Raw genomic sequence first — 23,082 nt, 5'->3', positions numbered from 1 at the left:
TGTGTGTTTGGGAGGAGGAGAAGCCCTGTTGATGAGGTTATGGGACCATTTTCATTAATCTAATAATGTGAGTTTGTGGCTCTTGTCTGGGTGAGATGGACACAATGGGTTCTGGGGCTATTCAGGGTTCTGCCTTGGAAGAAGTCCACACCAGTGGTGAGAAGGTCAGACCTTCCTGCCTTCCTGTCTCCAGCCCTATGTGCAGGCTTCTACCTTAAGAAACAGGCTTAAAAACAAAAGTTCCTTCCTATAGAAGAAAAGACTGCTTCCCCAGGGGTTTGGGGGGGGGTGAGAGAAGGGATGCAAGGTGTCACAGAGAAACTGTGTCTCTCACTTCTGGTAGTCAGTGACCCCAGGAGGACCCAGAAACCCTCATCCTCAGGCTCTGAGGCCTCCATCTCCCACTCCTCCAATATATCCAGGCCTGATGAGGTAGGGCTCAGCTGCCTCCCTCTCCTCTCTCCGCTGGAAACAGAAGCTCCAGCGAATGTTTCTAACTCCTGAGTCCACTCAGCCATGTCCCCCTTGCAAAATCCTCCCCTTCCCGCACCCCCCTGCACCCAGCCAGCCAATCCGCGGCCTGCGAGTCTCTCCAGACCCATCTCTCAGAGCCCTGGCGGGATAAAACCGGTAGGCAATGCCGGGTGGATGGGAACAAACTTCAGAACGAGGAGAGACGCAGGGCCCAGGGCACCCTCACGGGCTGACCCGGGCAGTGAGGGCCTGCGGCGGCCGGCTGGCCAGGTATGCTGCCCAGGGGTTGGCTGAAAGGTGACTGGGGGACAGCGGTGATTCGAGAAGGGAGAGGGGCCCAGGTAGCCTGGCAGGGTTTCCCCCTCCTAAGTTAAACTGGATAAGGCTGGGGCAACAGAGGAAGAGGGCCCCGGGCTGGAGTTTGGGGCTCCCTCAGAGGACCCCCAATCCCGGATCCTCCCGGCAAACGTGTGTTAGCCAGGCCGAGGTGGGCCACCCTTCGCCTAAAAATCCTCTGACTCCAGCCACGTGATGAGAGCCTGTGGGATAGGGCCCAGGGAGAAGGCATAAGACAGGGACATCGAATCTCATGCCCCTTCCCCTGGGTCTGTGCAGGGCAGTGGCGTGGCGGCGGGCGCGGCGGGGACCTGCGTGAGGAAGCCCTGAGCCCTCGGCGGGCTGCGAGCGACTCCCCGGCGATGCCTCACAACTCCATCAGATCCGGTAAGGACGCGGCGCTGCCGGGACCCCAAAGCCCCCGCGTCGCCGTGCGTCCGTGCGTGCGCTCGGGTCGGTGGGGCTGGGGAGCTTACGCTCCGGGCTCGTGGGACCCACCTGCGCCGGGACGCAGCCGGGGGCGCCGCTGGCCTAGCTCTCCGCTGCGGCCGTCTCGCCGTTCTCAGGCCCCGAGGTCCCCCTCTCGGCCCGGCGAGCCGCCCTCCCCAGGCCTTGGTTTCTGCGGTCCACACGGAGCGGTGAGGAGCTCTCCGTGCGGGTCAGAGGGGTGTTCCTCGCGCCGCACCCCCGTCTTGCATGCCCCATGGGGGAGGACATCCTGCGTCTCTCAGGCCCTGGGCCGCCCCCGACCTCTAAGCCCTCGAGCGCGGGTGCGCGCAGCTCTTGCTCCTGGCTGCCCTGGTGGGAGGTGAGCCCCGCGCACCCCTCAAGCGGGCGGGAAAGAAACCCGTGGTCCGGGGCCTGGGAGACCTCTGAGTGCCCTCAGCTGCTCTCGGACTCCTCCTTGCCGAGCCTGGGCTAGGCGGAGAGAGGCGCGCGGGGCGTTCGGCCTGCTAGCACCCGGCTGCCCGCGGAGCCGAAACCCCCTCCCCAGCGGTGACCCGGCCCAGAGCCTCCCAAAGCGCTCGGGGTCCCTCCCTGGCCGTGGCGCCTGCTCTTCCCCGCCTCCTGGCCCAGGCCGGGTTTGTTGGGGGCGGGGAGGGGTGTGGGGAGGTGTTACAGAGACAGCCCCAGGGTCTGGGCCGGCGGGCGCGGTGGGCGCGGTGGGCACGGTGGGCGCGGTGGGCACGGCCGCCCCGGCGCGCAGCAAGTGTGGACAGCCGGCAGAGACGCGGCCCGGCCCCATGTGATGGATGGAGCCGGGCGGGCCGCGGAGAAAGCGATTTATGGGGCCAGGGAGCAACGCTATCGATTTGGGCCGGCGAAGTGAGAGGAAATCAATATTTCAGATGAATTCTCGGCGAATATGAAGTCCCGCTCGGCAAACGGGACATTTGTTATAATAAGCAGGGTCGGATCGGGCACGGCGCGCGGCTGAGATCTCTATTTAGCCGAGAGCGCCACGAGTCTGAGCTTCGCCGCGCGGCCTCGGGTCCGGGGGCCGAGGCTCCACAACGAGGGGTGCGGGGAACCCCGCGAGGCTCCGGAAGGTTGCTCATTCTGGCTTGCTCTAAGGTGGGAGATGGAGTCAGCAGTACTCTGCCTCGCCACCTCCGTGCCCCTAGAAGAGCGTGGCCCGAGCCGTCCCGGCCGCCCCTGCGGGCGCGGGGCCGCTTTCGGCGCGCGGAGTAGAGACCTAGCTGCCCTTCCCGGGAGCCGCGGGGTCGGCGAGCCAGGGAATCGAGCGAACCTCCCTGGCTCCCCTTACCCGGCCGCACTCCGGCGCTGTGCACGCTCCTTGACCACTTTCTGAGGCCGGGACCAGGTTTTCGCCCCTCAGTCATTAGCCAAACGGGGGTACAATACCGGACGTCGTCCCTGCCTCGGGATCGGAACGGTCTCCGAGGACGAGCTTAGTGCCCCTGGTTCCGGCCAATTCCTCTGGGTTCCCGATTCCATCTCCCCCAGCCCGCAGCCCGACCTTCCCCTGACCTTTCAGGCGATGGTAGGATTGGGTGTCCTGGGACCTCGAATTTACCGTGCTGCACCAGACCCCTTTCCCTCTGTTCTGCTAGAAATAAGACGAGGTCACGATCTCTTGGGTTGGCTTGATTTTGTTTTCGCTACTTATTTTCATTCTAGAAGCACTCAGAATAAATGGGGATAAAAGAAGAAAGTGGGGGGAAAGACACCATTTATTTTTACTTTAATTTTAATCAGTAACTGGCCCAGAAGATGAGAGGTCATTCCCTACTGGCTCAGATGCAAATTGTCCTTGGGTTTGGGGAGAGAGCCGTCCACTCCCTGCAGGGCCAGGACAGAGGTATTTTTCCGTTTAAGGAAGGCAGAGGGTCTACTTCTAAACCTTCCCCTACAACAAATAAAGAAATAAAACTGCAAGGAGGGAAAATAAGCCTTTCTCCTTTCGTTTAATTTAATGCTAATAAAACAGAAGAAAACTGTAAAACACAGCTCAAACATTTCAAGGCTATCCCATTTCTTTTCTAAATTCTCTTGACGAAAACTTGAGCCAGAGACCTCCCTCTATCTAATCAGTTTTCTTAACACCGTAGCCTATATTTAAAGATAAACTCATAAACTCACTCCCGTTTTTATAAGCCCATTTCTATCAGGTTTTAGCACCTTCCCTCTTTTCCCCAGGCACTTCCATTCTTGAGTTGTCTTTTGCCAGGAGAGCTTCCATTTAAGTTTCCTCTGGAGCAGAATCCCGGGGTGCGCAGGCTAGGCGGTCACGGGGCTTTTCGCGGGACCGAGGCCGCCGAGCGCACCCACCGTTTCCAAAAACCCAAGAAGCCCGAGAAAAGTTTCCTGCGCGGCCCTGCCCACCCGACCAGCCGAAGCAGCTCTCCCTGGTCTGGTTCACTCTCACTGTCGTTTGATCTTGCTTTGAAGAAAGGTCTTATACATACATTTTTCCCTACAAGCTTTATTCTGAAGGGCTGCGGAGAGCACACAGGGAATTATTTTGATTGTGCTGGTCAGCAATGGGCTGAACATTCTGTAAAATCTGCTGGGAATTTTGTAGCATCGGGGAACAAAGATCCTTTAAAGCACAAGACCACTTTTTTTAATGTTTAAAGATAAATGCCACATAAATATTAAAATGAAAATAATTCCGTATCAGCAAGGGAGAGAGTTTAGTAAAAGCAAGCAGGTTGTCATTAAAAGTTATGTGCCAGAACTTGCCCGCAACCCTCTTCCCCAGCTACTGAAAATAGATTATTCAAGGGGTCAAATGAGACTTAAGATCGAGAAGGAACATGCCTCTAACTTCCTAAATCTGAGATGCAAAGCCCTGTTCCCTCCTCTTGGTCTATGAAAGGAGGAAAGGGGACCAAATGCATTTGAGAGAGATCTATTTTCTTCCCAGTTTTCTTGCCTGGGTTGAAAACAATGTCTCGGGATGGGAAACAGTCTCAAGGAACATAAAGAGGTATCGGGGCTCCTCAATTCATCTTTGTTTCAAGAGGGTCCATCCTCCCACCCTCCTCAATGCAAGTTAATTAGGAGATAATTTAGCTACCTTGTGAATTAGTTTTAAGATAAGTATCTTTTCAAGCTTTGTCACTTTAATTGCCCCACTGATTGATAAGAAGTAATTATTTCTAATTGACACTTTTTTGATGTCCACTGGAAGCATTTATTTGGGACTTTTTTGGGGTGGAAGGAAAGTTAATTAATTTCATCAGTCTCTACCCAAAAAGACTCTGCCTAATTTTGCTGAAGAGGACAAAGGAAATGGAGAAAAAAAAAATCAGTCTCATGAAGTTTTAATTATTGCGATATTTTTATTGAAAGGAGATCATCTGCTAATATGATAATATGTCAAAAGTTTCTATTTATGGCTTCAAATCTCTAATTTAAGGGGGTACCTGTTTATTGGGTATATATTTTTCGATGGATCTACTCACAACCCCTTCATATGCTGACTTCATTTTGGAGGTTACTACGATTTGTAATTAATTTTTGTGAAAAGTAAAATCGATAGAACTCCATATGCTCAGAATAAATGGCATCATTTTCATAAGAGCTAATTGTAAGAAAGACTTAATAATCATCTTCCCTGTTCTGTAATTATTGATAGAGTTGGGTATGAAGGTGAAACTTTACTTCGGTGACATGCCTTTTCATACTTAAACCTCGGAGTAAACAGTTTAATCATTCACACCCTCCAGAATATGTTACTGTGAAAGAGAAAGAAGGGACAGAATAAAGAGCAAAAGAAAGACCCTGAACGGAGGCAATGGAGGAGGGGGAGGAGAGGGAGAGAGAGAGGGAGAAGGTGGCTGGAGAGAATCAAAATGAAAGAACTTATCGCAGAAGCAAAGGTAGCCAGGTGCACAGGACCTTTGTCATTCAATATATTAAAATGGGAATTCTACGTCAAAAACACATCCTTTTGAACACAGATCTCTACCACAGCCCTAAGCAACCCCTAAACACCACAGGCAACTTCCCCACTTTTCTATGCATGAAAAGAGGCAGGATTTTCAGGAGCCAGCTGGTTTGGCTCTTGGGTGTCTAGATATCAAGGTCTTGATTTGGTGGTGTCCCTAAAAAGGAAGCAAGAAAATACGCATTGTGTTCTGGGGACTTGTAAAGAGATTTGAGTGCTGTTTATTTTTATTATTAAAGCCCCTGGGATCTTCATTCCTAGCTGTACACCCACAATCTTTCCACAGATGGACTTGCAACTCACTGACAGGAAAACGTTTGTACACAAACCCAGAGTGGAGACACATACTTGCACACACTCATGCATGCCTGAAATGAGAGAAGCACGATCAGACAAGATGCGCTCCTGCCAGGTTAATTTCAGCCAGTGCCTTTCTCATTTATGTATAAAATCTTGTCTGCCTTTAATGATGTTTCTCCCGGATTACGTGGAGCTGCAAGAATGAGGAAACATTCTAAATGAAAAAAGAAATTTAAGACGTACAAACAGCAGATAATATCACATACCAATCTCACTATTAGTGAAAATGAAAAAATATATAAATAATGCAAAAAAAAATCAGCAAGGGAGAGTTTAGTAATGGAAAATTCCCCTGCAATTAAATGAAACAGTAATTTAGTAGAGATATGCCTGAATGAATTAGCATTTATTAATTGGTTCTCATAAAAAACAATTTGTGTGTGTGTTTCGGGGAGGGGATATTTAAAGTATTTATTTTTCATAGGAAAAGTGCCTCAAATATTCCTATCAAATTATGGAGTGATCATATTGTGTTTTGTGAAAAATCCCAGTTTTCTCACCGGTGAATTTCACCTGCCCACAAAGAATGCGGGTTGAGGGAGAGGAGTCCTTTTAAATCAGAATGAAGCTGGTCCCCTCTTCTCTTGGGACATTTCCAAGTATGAAACCGATGGGAAACCCATTGGCAGGGTCTGTTATGCTCAGAAACATCCAAGCCTGGTACTGAGCAGACTCCCAGGTGACCTGTCTCCTCTGGGGCACGACTAACTGAGGCAGAGAAGCCTGCTCTGTGGCTCTGCCCGCCCCCACCTCCCCCCCCCCCACCCCACCCTCCGCAGCCAGTCCGCTCTAGCATCCTCGCCAGCTCAGGCAGGAACTGCAGTTTGTAATCTCAGCGAGGAGCTTGCTAGGGTTGACTGGTGCACGGATGTGTTTACTTTCTCTCGCCACAGTTGGTCTGTCTTCAGTTCTAAGCATTTTAAAGCTGCTCTATTTATCAGTCCAAGAGGGGCCGAGCTCTCAGTTGCGCTCAGAAAGCTTTGAGCTCTGGGGTTCTGAGGACACAAGGAGCCAAAAGATAAAAGAAACAATTTCGTTTAAGAAAAAAAAAAAAAGATGGTTTTAAAAGGAGAGGACAGGAGAATGCACCCCTATCCAACTGGCTTTTGTTTTAGTTGGAACTTGGGGACCGACTGAATCACTGGCCCCCACAAGCCCCCGGCTCCCTTTGGAGATAGGACACGGAGATATAAAACATCATATAAAAAGAGGAGAATGCACCCCCATACTCAGAGTTCTTTGGGGGAGTGATTCTTTTCTGGGTTCAGAATGGAACACTTTATAGTCCGAGTTCTTTTGGAGAAAGAGCTAGAAGACATTCGGGGGAAGGAAGAGAGAAGAGCCATCCGGGGGTCTCTTGGTTCCTGAAAGCTCTACTATCCCAGGCCAATCCCAGTTCAATCAGCCAGTGATCAGCGACTCCATGATGGAGTCTCTGGGTAGGGTGGGTGGGCAGAGGCATCCACTCTTCCTCATTTACCTGTGGTCAGCGCACTTGTAAGTGGACCTTCGAGGGTCATAACTATTTCCTTAAGTCCAGAGTTAAGATTGACAATCCTGTTTGGGTTTTTTGAAAGCCCCTCTAGGTCTCTCCCTCAGCCAGGTGGGGACACGGTGAGCAAATGTCTCTTCCATGGGTCATGGGCCAGAAAAATCTTCCCAGGAAGCTTTCTATTTTAAACCCACAATTCATGTCACTGAGTCTAGGCTTTGCCCTGACTGGGGCTCCTTCCCCAGGAATGGGGCTGGGCAGAAACCAGCATCTCCTTCCTTGAGGTGTGTCCAAGGTCGAGGGCAGGGAGGTTCGGGAGGTCCCCCAGGGAAGGGTGGGTTCTGTTTCTGTGCTCATTCCTCAGGATCCCTCCTTAGTCCCGAATGCCAAACAAGATGCCAAGGCTTGCTAAGGCTCGGCACAGCCAGCTCCACGCTACTCTGGCTTTCCCGATGCCACTTTTAGAGTTAAGAAAGAGCTCAGCACACCTTGGCACTTAGTGAGCCTTCAGTAAATGAAAGCTGGCTTAGTATCTCTGCGGGCTCTTCTTGGGATGGTTTTCCTTGGGAGACGGCACATCAGCTTCTAATTTAATTCCCAGGACTCTAACCAGACAGCTACTGTTTCTGACATTTTTGCAGAAGAGAAGGCAATGGATGCTAAGAGAGGCTGATGTGACTCCAACCCCCCTTTCTTCCACCCACCCTCTTTCCCAAAGTCCAGCTCATTCACACTCCCTGTACCACTGGATGGTTCACGCCTGCAACTCTTGCTGGGAATTCGGGCCAGAACCCTCAATGAGAGAGGGTGTGAGGGCCTATAGGGACAGCAGTCGTGACAGCAACAGGCAGGGCCTTCTGTCTGTCAGCTTGTTCTCCTCATCAGGGTCCCTAACACTCCCACTCCTTAGAATAGATCCCTTTTCAGTGCAGTCCTTGGTCTTCCCATCTGCATAATGGGAGAAGTGGCGCCCATGATGATGTCCCTCCTGGAGGTCACTGTGAGGAAGAAAGAGGTGATCAGCAACTGGGAAAGGCAGAGTTAGGGGACTTTCTTTTAATGCATGCCCCCAAGGCTGCCATGTTTCCACCTGCATCAAAAAAGGGGGTCAGCTATTCTCCGCTACCTTGATTTATCGTAAGCCAACAAGGAACTCAGTACCTTGGCAGCTCCAAACTGCACTTGGCCTACCTACGTGCATCCAGTTCAGAGACTAATGAGTTAGTGGGGATGATGGAAGTGTCCGAGTTACTGGGAAGACCCATCCACGACGTCAGGGGCCATCGCCGGTGCCCAGTCTCATTTCCCTGAGTTTAGGCTCATTCCTTCTGCTGCTTCCGCAGAGTCCCTCTCACTCTGGGCTTCAAAACCAAATCGTCTCCTCCTTCAGAGATGCCTCCGTGGTCCAACTTGAAACATTAGCTGGTAATGTTTGCTCTCTTTGCTGTGAGAGTAGCTGGCTGCATTTCTCGGATGAAAACCCTTCTGTAGTTTAAGCGGAGAGACTGGGTGAGAGAGAGAGAGAAAAAAAAACCCTAAATATTTTATATATTTCTTTTTCTCTCACTTCTTTTAACTCTGGTCTTTCTTCTCCTGTCTTCAGCCACAATGCTCATCGGTTTTTCTTTTGCACTTGTTCTCCTAAGTGGCCTTGGAGTGACCTGAGTAGTTAGTGCTAATTAGTCCCCTGGGACATATTGTCGCTGTCAGACCAGCACAGCAGAGAGGTCGGGGAGCTGGTTGGGTGACGCATCTAAGAAACAGCTTAATCTGCTGTCATCGTGTGAACTGCATGTTTGCACACCCAGGGTCCTCTGTGTGCGTTGCATTTTTTTTTCCCTCAGCCTCTCTAGGAGGACAGCAGAACTATTATTCCTAGAATAAACTCCGGGGCCAGGAGGTGTCAGGAGGCGAGGGATTTTACAGCCCCTGGGGAGCCAGGGCCATGGGAGCCTCCCCACCCCCACAGGCAGCAGGAGGGGCTTTGCCTTGGAGGCCCTGCCTGTGCTGACCTTGCTGTTTTCTCCCTGTGTGACCTAGGGCAAGTCAGTTGTCTCTCTGGGCTTGAATTTCCTCGTGTGTGTGTGTGTGTGTGTGTGTGTGTGTGTGTGTAGAATACGAAAATGTTGCAGGGCTTCTAGAAAGTACTGGAAGTACGACCAGTATCACCGCCTGGCACATAGCTGCTACTCAAGAGTTTGGGTTTTTTTCGTTTTTTGTTTGTTTGTTTGTTTTGTCCTGCTCCATCCACTGGTCACAGGGAAGAGAGTCTCCAAAAATTCTCTAGGGCAGATGCACTAGAGAAAATTACATTGTCTCAGCATTTCCTGTGAAACTCTGCAGGAGTAACTTACAGCCCAGCATCCAAACATTGTCCCAGTTAAAATTTAGGCGTACTGCCTAGGAGTGTTGGATTAAGTGAAAGCACTCTTGGGAAGGGCTGGCTCAGACCCCGGTGGCCACTATCAGCTGCTATGGCAGCACACTCTGCAAAGTGAGTCCTTATTTCATTTTACCAGAAAACTCAGTCATAGGGGTGACACTAGAATGGGCTATCCCTGGGCTTTATGTTGGAATCCAGAACATTCTAGGGCTTTGGTAAAATGTAGTGTCTTAGAGGAGAGGTGTGTGGAAGTGGGTGTAGAGCTCTGCTGGGCGTGTAGTAAGGGAGAACCACACGAAGACATGTCTTGGTACTTGTTCTTAATTGACACAAAACCATATGGTTATGTTTTTAAAAATTCACTAATCTCTCTTTCCCTCTCCCTCCCTCCACCCTGCCCCTTCTTACATTTTCTTACTTTGCGTGATAATAATCTAGCTTTGTCTTGGCCAAAAACCCTGGGTGACATTTAGAATTAGTTGAGTCCCAAATCACTGACCCCAGCTCTGTTTTGGTCTTCTACCTCAACCCTGAGATCGTTCTATCAAAATGGTCCTTGGACATCTGGCTGTGACTCAGGAGGTGGGAAGGGGGGGCGAGGAATGAGGACGGGAGGGAGAGTGTTAGGGCAGGAGAGGTACTGGAGTCAAGATAGGACCCTGAGAGTCAGCAGTTTACTTCAATGTAACAAGCCCTCATGGTGGGCCACCCTTCATGTGCAGGGTGCCATGCCAGCGAGGTGGCACTTGCTGACCCAGTGACAAGGGTGAGCAGCACCTTCTCAGGGCCACTGGAGTCTTGTGATTCCCTGTCAAGGGGACAGACCCCTTGACGAGGAGGGGAAATAATCAGACCAAACAATTCAGTGGCAAGTCAAGGACTGAAAACTAACAACCTGGGTAGTGGGAACACCAAAGTTCATTCATTTATCTCCATCAGTCACCCTGGCCCAACAGCGTCGTTGCTGACAACATGTAAAGCTCATCTGACCTTCGTGAGTCTAGTTGGTCCTTGGAGCACTTGTTCTAGAGAGACAGCATTGGAGCCTGTGTGGGTTCAGCCAGCTCCGTGGGGGGTCTACACCAGGGACCCCGGAGTGGGGCGACTGGCCAGCTCATGGCAAGATGTTGCCAATCTGTAGGTACAAATGCCATGGAGATCTGCCCACATCTGCTAAATCAAACCCTAGCCAGACACCTCTGATGCACGTCCCCCCTCCCCCCACCTTCAGGGACGTGTGGACTTCATAGGATTTCCCTTCTAGACCCCCCATCTCCTTGACAGTGTGACAAGGAGCAGGTCCTTCTGGTCCCCATATTCTGTGATGACATGACAGTGCCCCACACTGGGAATATCCTCATGCCCCATGAGCTTCCCCTCTCCTGCTGGCCACAGAGCTGTCTGGACAGCTGCCCCTAACTGTGACAGGTGGGCCCAGACCTCAGGGCTCACCCTTCTGCAGGTGAGACCTGCTCTCAAGAATCCTGCTGGCAGTGACACGGTGGCTGTCCTGATGGCTTTCTCACAGCTTCGTCCCTGGCTGGCTGGCTCCTGTTGGCTGGAAGGCATCCATCTCCCCGGGAGATCTGAGGCCAGGAGCGCATCGTGCCGCTGCCCACACTGCTCTCTGCCCCCACCCCCTGGAAGTCACTGTCCGTACCACAGCAAGGACGCAATTGTGCACAGCCTTCTATTGTTTGCAGACAATCTGGTGTGCGTTTGCCAATCCACTCCATGTAGATAGTGCCCTTGTTGAGGCCAGGCGAGCCTCTCTTTCCCCTGGCTGGACAAAAGGGAGTGCCAAAGGGGCTGGCGTGGGGGGTCTTGTAAATTCAAACACTTACACCTGCAGAAAAATAGACACACGGCTCCTGCCTCGGCGTGGCTGTGAAGACTAGATGACCTCAGGCTTGGGGAGAGCTTAGTCGGGTGATTCCCCTACCCAGCGATCCCCCACCGGCCCAGCTCAGATACAACCTTCCCCTAAAGCCTTCCCTCCTCTCCAACTCCCCAGGGCCCCCTAGCATTTTCTTTTTATGGCATGTTTTGCAGTCCACTGTGTGAAGGAATATTTCTATCTGTGGTTCTTGCCCTTCTAGATCTGGGCTACCTGAACACCTTTGAGGCTGTGGGCCTCACCCAGGAGCTCCCTAGGGTTATATGACACCAAATATCTACCTGGACCCAGAGTTGGGTCCAGACCTCACAGGCCTAGTGGCACAGCAGAGGCTCCATGCTTACAACCAGGGCCAGGTCAGGGACACCGGGCTGCCTTCAGAATGTGCTGGGGTAGAGTGAGGGCAGACTCAAGTCCAGGGAGTGCTGGCTGCGGCCTGTTCTAAGTGAACACTGACCTGGGGAACCGAGGAGGGAGGCCTCTCATACCTGCTGACAGGGACTGCTGAAGCCTAGGGAGAGGCACCAACACACACAGACACACATATCCACAACATGCACACTCCCATACACACAAACGTACAGAACCATACATCTACGCACTCACTGGTACACCCAGCCAGAGTTGGGACTAGGGCAAAGCACCAGGAGGGCAAGATTTAAGGACGTGCTCACTCTCAGGCTCATGCAAGGGGAAGGCTGGCCCCAGGAGTGAGGGCCTCCTTAAATTTTGGATTCTGGGTGCAGGGTGTCCTGCCCTAGTCCCCTGGACGTGATACACATGCTCACATAGCCAATTACACCCACACTCATATACATGTGGGTGACAAATGCTCACACACATATGGACAATGCTTACCCTGTCTCACTAGGAAGTGTAAACACTAGGAAGAAGCCTTTATGGTGTGGAACACTGTCCTAGGTCTGTGGGCGATTAAAAAAAAAAAAAAAAAAAAAAGAGAAGGCCAAAGAATCCCCTGCTTTCAGAGACCCCCAGAGATCCAGCCAGGAAAACCCAGGTGCCATTGCAAAGTCCTGATCTAGTCCACATTGCTGAGAAGCACCAGTAACAGACACGGTAGACGAAGAGAGGCCCAAGGTATCCGGGGAATCTGCTGTGTGTTGTGGGTCAACTTGGATCAATGCAAGCATGAGGTCCCTGGCTTGTGACCTCCCCTTTCTTGCAGCCTATGGTTTGAGGTGTGAGCAGAGGACCTTCGGTGTCTAGCCATGCCTTCCTCCCCGGGGATCCCATTTAAGTTCTAGGACAGAGGAATCATGAGGGTCCTGCAGAGACCTGGGTTTCAAATGAGACCAAAAGACGGCCATTCACTTGGGCCACTCATGAGACCAGTGTCAGAATCACTAGCAATACTCTGTCTCTGGGTTTCATACTGGCTCTTCGCAGACGAGAACACTGTTACCAAGCAGGCAGCAACAGCAGCGGGACCTGCTTATTCTAGAATCTGGCCTCTTGGTGCCCTGAGAATGGCAACACTGAAGGCAGGTGGCCGAGGGTTGTCACCGGTGGGCTCCTTCCTCCACTCAGACCATGAGAATATCCTGTCCGATCTATCATCCCTGCTCAGAATTCCCCAGCAGCTCTCCCCGCGAGCCCCTCTGTCCTCAGCCTGCGGCTGTGTGAGCGCACAGGCCCCTGATTATAGAAACGTTCAGGGACCACGGGAGTGTGCCCCACAATCTCATGGAGGCACGAGGGTTCTGCAGCGCCTGCACAAACCTATTATTACCAACAATGCGGTGGCATCATGAATGCTTTGTACGTTGGATCCACAAATATTTGTATCACCTTCATAAACCAGTGATTCTCAAACCACGTGTCCCCGCAGAACAGGCAGAGGTGCTCATTGATAATAATGAAACTGAGCGACAGTGGCAGGAGAAAGTGCATTTGTGGACAAACCACCTTCGAGTTCAAGGTGTAATTTTTTTTCTATTTAATGGCCACTACCTCATATATTCCTTAGGATCTCGGATCAATTGAGCAGCACGTTATACTTATCGCTATGTGGAGCTTGCTGTTCAGTCGCCTTCTTGGTGGAAGCGTGTGTGGCCTTCCTGAGGAGTGTTGTAATAGTGTTGATGTGAGGCTAGGGCTGCCTGATGTCTGCCTGGCAGGCGTAGCACCCCCATTCTGTGAAATGATGAGCTGCGCAGGCCTGCATCAGAAGGTACCGCAGAGAATTTGCATTTGTCACCATCCAGGAAGGAGCCCCGTCCCCAAGCCCCCACCTCTCTCACCTTTCCCTTCTCAAAAAGCCCCCTGCTTTCCAGGCAAGTGGTACCTAGCATGCGTGTGTCGGTCATGTAAGGGAACCAGTGATCGTGGCCAAGTAAGGACACTCACCCACACGACTTGTGCAGGTTGCTCCCCTGTCTCGCTCTCAGCTGCTCTGGAGCAGATTCAGGGCCAAGACACCTCTCCTGGAGCTTTCCTCCAAAGAGCCTGCACCCCCCACACTCTCTGTCCCAGCCACCTGTCTTATTCAGCTCAGGCTGTTAAAACACAATGCCGGGGGTGCCTGGGGGCTCCATTCATTAAGCCTCTGACTCTTGACTTTGGCTCAGTCATGATCTCAGGGTCATGGGATAGAGCCCTGCAGTGGGCTCTGCACTCAGTGCGGAGTCTGCTTGTCCCCCTCCCCTTTCCCCATCCTACACGCGCTCACTCTCTCTCTCAAATAAAATCTTAAAAAAAAAAAAAAAAAAAAACCCACAATGGCACACGCCCAGTGGCTTAAACCACAGACGTTTATTCATCACTGTTCTGGAGGCAGAGTCTGAGATCAGAGTACCAGCATGGTCAAGTCTGGTGAGGGTACCCTTCCTGGCTTGTAGGCGGGGCCTTCACATTGTGTCCTCATGTGGCCTTTCCTTGATGCGGGTGCCTGAGGAGAGAGAACTGGTGTCTCTTCTTATAAGAATAGCATTATTATAAGCTCAAATGATAAGCACTGTCCCCATCATGAGGGCTCACCCTCATGACCTCATCTAACCCTAATTACCTCCCAAAGCCCCCCCGCCCATATACCATCATACTGGGTATTAGGGCTTCAACATATGAATTTGGGGGGACACCAGCATCTAGCCCATGACACCAGCCACAGAAATATCATTTCTTTTTCTCCTCAGGTGCATAGACCACTGGGTCTGCTAACCCAGTGGTGCTTCTGTTCCCAGCCCTCTACAGCCCTGAGACGGACCTGTCTCCTCTCTTTCTGACCTATTTCTCTCCTAAATGGGTACCCCACCGGGTCCCTGTGCCTGGATCCCCTGAGGTTTTACTCCAGCTCCTCAAGAAGCATCTGGGGTCCCTCTGCTCTCTGCCTGACTCTCCACATGCCTGACTTCACCCCACACTCACCCATGCTTAGTTACTCTAGGGTCCTAGGACACACTCTCACTCTCTCACCCAATCACACCTCCCCGGGTCACACATGCCTTGAGCTCTAACTCCAAATTGTTTCAAAGGACATTCGTACTCTAACATTCAGTTTAATAAGTAAACATCTACAGAACCCCTCAGCATGACAGGTGTGGAGCTAGACTCAGATTGCAGAACTCAGGAGACACGCTGACATTCTAGAGAGAATGGAAACAAGTTGGACTTTTAGCCACAAGCGAAGAGAGAAAGGAAAGATTCCTTTCAGACAGACATAAAATGCAGAGCTGGTGGGAGAGGAAGGGGGACAGGGCTATGATGGGAGGGGCAGGGGTGGGACCCTACCCTGAGGGAGGGGCAGGATTCTAGCAGGGTCTGGAGGAGGGACCATCAGGAGCAGAAATGTGGGGTCCTAGGACCAGAGTCGGCTCCAGGCAAAGGGTGCAGCAATGGAACGTCAGGTTGGGACTCCCACAAACGACAGGGGTCTTTGACCAGAGAGGCCAGACGAAGGCTTCAATACCAACCCTGCCATCAGGAAGGCTGGGTCAAGTGCACTCAATGTACGTGTTTGGGAGTGTTTCACTCACGGTGCATGAAAACTTCCATCCTCCCCTGGCTTGACTTCACACTTCCCTTGTTGATCTTCATCTTCCCTTTCGCTCTCTAGCTAGAGCCACATACCTATTTTATCCTCTTTGAGCTTTGTGGTATTTTTATTAAGGGGAACAGCTTGGCAGTAAGCTGGGATGGCTAGATGACTCACATTATTTAAATGTTCTGATTTCTCTCCTTTCCCAGCCCTGTTCCAGAGAATCTTAGCCTGGTGATTTTCCAAAATCATCTCAGAGTCCCGTTTGCACTTCCTTTAAGTCCAATCATTAACAGGCGTTTGTGGGCAAACCGCTGGTGTACAGTTTGAGAACATTCTATCCCACCTCCCTGACGCTGTTTCCCACCACTTCCATATGCAAACCCGTGTTCCAGCCAACTGGTCTCTGTTTCCAAAACACACTGTGTACAGCCCCACCTCTGCACCTTTGCCCGTTCAATGGCAGCGGCCGGGGCCGTCATCCCTACTCCCACTCTTTTGACAGAGTCCTACCCATGTTCCACTTCCCTAATCAGGCCCTTTCCTCTCCCCTCAGCTTTTGCGACCGTCCCCGTCTGATTCCCCATCTGAATCCTGCTGAGCTAGGCAAGAGGGAGAACTCTTCGTTCTCTCTACCTCCCCAGCACTGGAACATAGAATCCTATACCAGATGAGGGCTCCACAAAGGCCCATGATGGGATTTTTGACATAAATCTTCAATAGCATGTTTTATTGTTTTGCTAGTTGACCTAACTTGTCCATTTGAGCTTTTCGAGTGAGGTCTTCCCCACGTGAAGCCCACTTGGTCCTTTCACACGATATTGCTATAATCACTGTCTGATTTTCTTTATAATAAGGGGGCGCTATGGGACTGAGGAGACCAGGAATTGTAGCTTTTTTGGGAAACCTGATGCGGCCACTGAGGAGGCCTGAGACCTCTGGGTCTCAGGGACCCCTCTTCAGTCCTAAAGCACCTTGCTGGCCTAAGCCCAGATGTGGGGTGTTGAGTTTGGGCAGCAGAGACCACTGGGATTAGCAAACATTGGCAGGCTGGGCAAGACTGACCCAACAGTGTCCTTCCTCATGGATGCTGGGCATCGGCTGGGCAGGGTGGGTGGCCAGATTCAGGGCTATCTGTGAGGACCAGTGCTTCCAAGATCTGAATTCCCCAAACTCATCTGGCACATCGTAGATATAGGCTAGATGCTTAATAAATATTTGCTAAATGAAATCACCACTTTGAAATTAGCTTTATACAAGTGTTTCTCAAGTGTAGGCTTTGTTCCAGCTTCAGAAGCTTCCAGGGCTCTGCGAACAGATGTAAGGCCCTGGAGCCTGTCCCCATCACAAGTGCCCAGTGATTCTACTATGGATTAGCATTTGAGAACCCCAGATCTAGGGTCTGCCAATCAAAGCCCCGCCAGGGGTCTCTCACACGTGGAGACTCGCACGCCACACTTGCTGGGGAGACAGCCCTTCTTTCTGTATGGAACCCCCGCCTCTCAGAGATTTCCCCTCAGGCTGTGGGCGAGAGTGGATCTGACTCTCATGCAGTCTCAGGTCTTCTCTTAACTGGTTGTGCACAAGTTAGTTAACCTTCCTAGTCGGTGTCTTCATCTAGTAAATGGGCTCAACATGCCAGCCCCACCTCTCATAGAATTATGAAAACCCGTCCCTGGTACAATCAAGGTCCCACTGATATTTGTTGAATTTATTTAAATGCAAGAATCACTTACCTGCCAGCACTTTAAAAGGGCTCTGCAAATGTTAAGTGAGTCCATAACCACCCTTTAGGCAAAACCTAGAAAGTTCTTGAAAGGAGGAGAAGCCTGGAACTCCTGGTTAACTTGGGGGGAACCCCGCCTGGCTGGGCAAGAGTGATTGGCACCTACACAAGGCTTTGCTATACTGCTGTGTGTGTTGACATTCTTGCATTAAAGAAGAATTTGCCACGTGTTAGAAGGATCAGGAATGGAGACCAAGATGGGAATGACAGCGATGTCAAGAGAGTAGGTGCACGTAGAGAGGGTCAGATGTTAGAAAGCGCTCTCTGCTTGACTGAGCCTGCCTTAGACTGAAAAGTACTTGGAGGGACAGCCGAATATCCCAGAAGAGTAACCCCCAGGGGCCTCCCAAGTCTTCTGGATCCAGTTCAGAGCTAGAACCCTATGGATTTGTGCATTAACTTGCTGGGGCTGCCCTACCAAAGCACCACAAACTGGGCAGGGGTACAGGAGGCTGAAATAACAGAAAGTTACTGTCTCACAGCTCTGGAGGCTGGAAGTCTGAGATTAAGGTGTTGGCAGGATTGGTTCTTTCTGAGGGCTCTGAGGGGAAATCTGTTTCCCATGCCCCTCCTCCAACTTCTGGTGGTTTGCTGGCCATCTTTGATGTTCCTTGGCTTGTGGCAACATAACTCCAATCTTTGCATCACATTCTCCCTGTCATCCCTCTGTGTCCACATTTACCTTTTCTTAAGGACACAGTCACGTTGGATTAGGGCCCACCCTAATGACCTCATCTTGATCATTTATGAAGACCCTATTTCCAAATAAGGTCACATTCTGAGGTCCTGTGGGTTGGGACTCAACGTCCGAGTTTTGAGGGGACACGATTCGATGCATAACAATCTGAGTGTTGCAGGTGGTTAGTCTAGGTCAGTCCCCCACCCAGCTCTGAATGGACCTTTAGCTGCTTTAGGTCCAAATGGCACCAAGTGTAGAAACCTCTGTTGGGACTGACAGAAGAGGAGGAGAAGCCAATCTGGGTTCTGTAGAGCCTTTCTTGTTTGCCCACCCCAGTGTTCCCACACAGGAAAGGAATCTGCTTCCCAAGCCCAGAACCCACAGAACAGAGCCTCCTGTCTGGGTTCATGGTGTAAGTAAATAAGAATGACAAGCAAACAAGCTGGTAAGAGGAGCAGAAATCTCTTTAGGGTGTGCCTTGGTTCAAAACACATTCTGCCCAATCCCTACAATTTTCTTCCTCCCGTGTCCGCTAAGATGGCGCTAGCCATCAGGTCCCAAAGGGTCTCCTGGAATGTGGAGTGAACAGGGATTAAGTCAGAAAATGTGAGAAAATTATGTGAGAAAATGTGAGCCTTGGTGAGGTCATGAAGTGAGTTGGTGACACTAGGCAGGTCGCCTCCCCCTTCCTGGCCAAGAACACTCTAGAAGGGCCCACCACTCTGTCGCCCACCACATGGCCCCCTCCATACTCACTTAGCCACAGTGTCTCACTCTGCCATCATGCAGGTCACATGGCGGCCCAGGGGGCCACTTTTCTTCACTCCTACAAATGGCCTCAGGGCCACGCCCTGGTAGGTCTCCTGTGTGGAAAAGTTGCCCAAGGTCCCCCCACAGAGCTCTCTCTGCACCCGAGGGCCTGAGGGCAGTCCTGGAGTTGTGGCGATTGGACCGGGAGGACAGTAAAGATCATCGGTCCTTTCAGACCAGATGAGGATGCTGAGGCACAAACAGGCAAGGTCACAGAGTGGGTGGAACCCAGGTCTCAGCAGCCCCGTAACCTGAGGGCTGAGTCTATCCCCATCTGTGCCTTGCTGGTGGTTCCTTATGCAGCAGCGCGTGCGACTTCTAGAGTATATAATCCACTCAGCCACGGTGCCGGGTTCTGGGGAACCAGCCATTGTCAGGTGTGGAAACCACAGACATGCCATTTTGTCACAGATTTGGCTCGGTGCGTCAGGCTCCAAAAAGCGGTTCCTCTTCATTTGTTCCTACCTGTTTCGCTCCTCAGGAAGGCCAGGCCTCCTTTCTTCCCCCTCCCACCCCAGCCCCGAGGGTTCTTCCCCTCCACCCACACACACATACACACAGACACACACACACACGCACACACATACACATAGACACAAAACCTTTCTAAGTTCAGGCCAAAGCTCACCTTCAAGTTCAGGCCAAGGCTCACCCTTTCCAGCCACCTCCGTGCTGAGCTAGTCAGTCACCTCTTATCTCAGTTAAGATCCAGAAGCACAGAATCCCAATTAGAGAGAATCTCAGAGCAGAGGTCATTGAGTTCAGCCTTCTAGGTGAGGCAAGATTTCCCTCTTCTCTTGTCACATGATTTCACATCTCTTCAGGATGCCTAGTGCCTGTGGCCTCTCAGGGACGGCAGACTGCTGCTTCCTTCCCTCTCCCCCTCCCTGTTCTCCCTTCCCCTCCAGGGGCCCTTCCAGCTACCTCCCCACTCTCTCCCCTCCCCATCTCTGGGTGACTTTTAAATCAACGTCCACAAAACCCACATTTATAACATTATAACTTTCAGCTATAGAACCTGGCAGAACGTTCCATAACATATGACATCAGGACGCAAATTCTGATGACTCACCCTCATTCCCCAACACACACACACACACACCACCCCACCACCACCATAAGTATTCCACAGGCTCATCGAAAGAACTGAAGGAGACAGCGCACGGGAATGGATTTTAAAATTTTAAGGTTCTATAATGTGTCAGGGATTATTAACTTGTAAGTTTCTCAAGGGCAAGAACTGTGTCTTCTGCTCAGAAACCATCTCCCCACACACACCCAGACGGGAATATTATTAGACATAGAGGGGGTACTCATGGAATTGAAATCTAACGAACTGAAAATTGCTTTAATATAGACTCATATTTTAAAAAACAGCATTAATATCTGCAAGGCCTCTGACCCCAGGGAGGGTGCTGGAAGGTGTAGCACAGTGATTTGTGGGGCTTCTGGGATTCTAAGTATGTGTCCAGGGGCTGCTGGCCTTGCCGCCACCTCGCACACCTCTCTCCTCTGAGAGATAGAGGCTCAAGCCTTTTCTGCCGCATCACCCCCCTCACGTCCCCCATGCTGTGTGGTGTTGGGAGTCTAGAGGTCTCTGAGCTCAGTGGGAAGGAGCCGAGAAGAATGACCTCTGGGAAACCTCCACCCAGCCCTGGAAACATCCACCAAAGCCTCTGACCAGAAGTTTATTTTTAATTAATTAATTAATGCTTTCAATAAATATCTATTGACCATCTACTGAGTGGATACAAACTCTGGGCAATTGCAGAGGAACTGTTAAAAAAAATACAGATTCAGGCACACCTTGCCAAGAAACTCTGGTTGAACTGACTGGAGGTAGAAAGTTCCAAAGGCCCCAGGTGATCCCAGCACGCAGTCAGGGCAGGAGCACGGCTGTCCCCCTGCAAAGCAAGCTTATGTGGCCAGGTAGGATGCCTTCCAGGAGCTAGGCAGCTAGGGGGCAGGCAAAGCATGGACCCTGAGAAAGGCCTTAATAATGAGCCTCAGGTGGAGGGCTAGGGATGGGGCAATCTGGGAGGGGATAGTAAATGTCTCTGAGAGCTGGCCCAGGGGGGCTTCTATTTTGGGGAACACAAAGGCCAGAGTGTGAGGGGCAGATTAGCCACTCCAAGGCTGCGCCCCTTCAGGGAGAAGAGGCAGTGTGTCTTGAGTCGGAGAATGAAGGAAGGAAGGGAAACGGTGCCCAAGCTTAATCACAGGAAGAAAGTGGCCCATCCAACTGTTTGGCTTACCGATATCATTTATAGACTTGAGGAAGCTTGCAGAGGCCTCCAGAAGTCTCTGAGACAGCCCCAGAGGGGAACCTAGCCATGGAACCCTTGCGCTTGCCGGCCCTCCAGGACTCAGAAGAGCCCATGTTCTCCCCCTCCCCTCCAGCTCACCAGCCCCTGGTCTCTCCAGGTGTCCAGACTGGCTTCAGGACAGGGCCGCGCCTCACATCCAGTAGGACTTTTCCCAGGAAGCTTGGAGGTTTTTAGCCATTTACAGCAGCTCCATCCCTGTAAATCCACGCACTGGGGCCCTTCCTGGGAAGGAGGTGACAGGGTTAATCTAAGGGCTGGGGGAGGCGGAGAAAGGCCTTGAAACACACAGGGAAGCCAACCAGATTAATAGAGGAAGAGAGAGGGGGGTAGACCATTAGGAAGACAAAGAGAAAATCATGCTGGAGCAATAGAAAGGGAAATCTAATATCAACTAGGGAAAAATAAATGGAGATTAGGGCAAACAAATTAGCTTTAATGGGTTCAATGCTAATACAAGAATAACAGCCGAGCTGCAAATGCCTTTGAGGGGAAGATGGGATAAAGAACCTGAGCAGTCATGCAGGCAATAAAGATGGTGTGGAGAGGGGGGCAGCCAAAGGCACGGGGAGGCAGAGAGGAGAGAATGCTGGGGGTGAAGGGTAGGCGAGAGGTGGGCCAGATGGGCGGGCTCTGCCATCTTGGACAGGACCCAGAGACTGGGGCAGGGAAGGGGCTGGGAGGACTGAGAACAGGGAGATGCAGGAGCCCTGAGTGAAGGCTGGAAATAGAGACAAGGGAGGCAATCATAAAGGGGAGGGACAAGGGACGGGAGGGCAGAGGAATGAAACCCGGATTGGAGACAGACTGGGCACAAAGGGGGGTTGGGGGCGACAGAGGGGAATAGAATGCAGGAGAATGAACCAATATGCAGGGGAAGAAGGTATAAGAGAACCGAATTCAGTGAGTCCTCTGAAGAAAACCATAGAAAAGGCAAGATTAGGCAAGGCAAGGAAAGGAAAACCTGGGGAGGACCCCGAAGTGGCTTTGGTAGGTGACAGAAAGGCACAGTTGCTCCAAGAGAAGGGGCCGACTATCCTACTGCCAGGAGCCGTGCCTGGTGAGGACATGGGCCCGAGCAGTACCTTGAAGGCCCTAAGCCCACCTCTCACTTCTGCCCCTTTGTAATGGTGTGGCCTTGGGCGAGTTACATATGGCCTCTGCTCCTCAGCTCCTCATCTGTAAAATGGGGACAACAGGGTACCTACCTCAGAGGGCTGTCAGGAGGACTAACAAAAGGATGCTTTTAGAGTGTTCAGCCTGGCTCAGGAACCAGTACCTCCTGCCATGCTAGCTTTCGATGGTATCCCTTAGCATCGACTCATGGGGGAAGGAGGCTGAATCCTGAAAATAGCCTTTGCTCCTCGCCTCTTTCCCCTCTTTCCTCTTCTTTAAGTCCAACATTGGCAAATGACCCGCCAAATGTGGTTCTCTCCCAGCTAAAGACTAATCCAGAGGAAATGTATTTATCCACCCTTTGTCGCCCTCTGCCTCTCCCAGCCCTCTCTCCCTGTTGAGGAGCAAAGAGGAAGGCAGAGCTTCCAAGGGAGCCGAACTTCTTATCCTATTGTTCCAGGGGCCTCCAGGGACCCTCAGATTTGCCAGAACTCCAGGTAAGAGAGGTTGGGAGCTGAGCCTGACCTCATGGCCTCAACCTGGAGACCCCTCAGGCTGCATTAAAGTGTAGGGAGGCCCCACAAGAGGAACAGAGCCCAACAGACCAGGAGGAAAAACCAAGAAGAACAAGGCCAGGAATCAACAAAGAACCACCTAGATAGGGGCTCCAGGGCATTCCAGAACCTTACAAGAGCCAGACAATGAACAGGCAGGAATGGGCCTCTTCCTTTTGCTCCCCACTAGGACCAGTGGCTTCTTCCTGCAGTCTCCACCTCAGGATAACTCAGGGTACATCAGGGTAACTCAGGGCTCCTTTGTGCTCTTACAGCCCTCCAGCACCCAGAGAAACAAGTTTCTACACCAAAGCCTCCTGCTGAAGTGCCTAGAACAGGCTTCTTGTTTCTGACTGGACTCCGACAGACATGCTACTTAATGTCAGAGGAGGTCTGAGGAAACAGGACTCCAGGACTGGATTGGTTGTGCCCTCGGCCTTGAACACAGAGCACAATGCTG

At 51.5% G+C, this 23,082-nt stretch overlaps 1 protein-coding gene across 11 annotated transcripts in view; it reads left to right on the top strand.

Annotated features, from left to right (window-relative positions):
• Positions 1-647: 647 nt before the first annotated feature.
• The window catches only part of PAX8 (paired box 8), a 55,990-nt gene continuing 33,555 nt past the window's right edge, over positions 648-23,082 (top strand). For 9 of the 11 annotated variants that reach the window (XM_032843830.1, XM_032843825.1, XM_032843821.1 and 6 more), the window contains exon 1: positions 20,992-21,094. In XM_032843830.1, coding sequence (XP_032699721.1) covers positions 21,007-21,094 — 88 coding nt within the window. In that variant the 5' untranslated portion in view covers positions 20,992-21,006. Of the gene's footprint in view, positions 745-1,089; positions 1,198-20,991; positions 21,095-23,082 lie in introns of those variants that run through there. The other 2 variants (XM_032843823.1, XM_032843822.1) reach the window with 1 other exon arrangement.

The sequence above is a fragment of the Lontra canadensis genome, unplaced genomic scaffold (assembly GCF_010015895.1).
Source record: "Lontra canadensis isolate GAN:19392208 unplaced genomic scaffold, GSC_riverotter_1.0 scaffold144, whole genome shotgun sequence".
Lineage (NCBI taxonomy): Eukaryota > Metazoa > Chordata > Mammalia > Carnivora > Mustelidae > Lontra > Lontra canadensis.
This window is presented reverse-complemented; position numbering and strand designations above follow the sequence as displayed.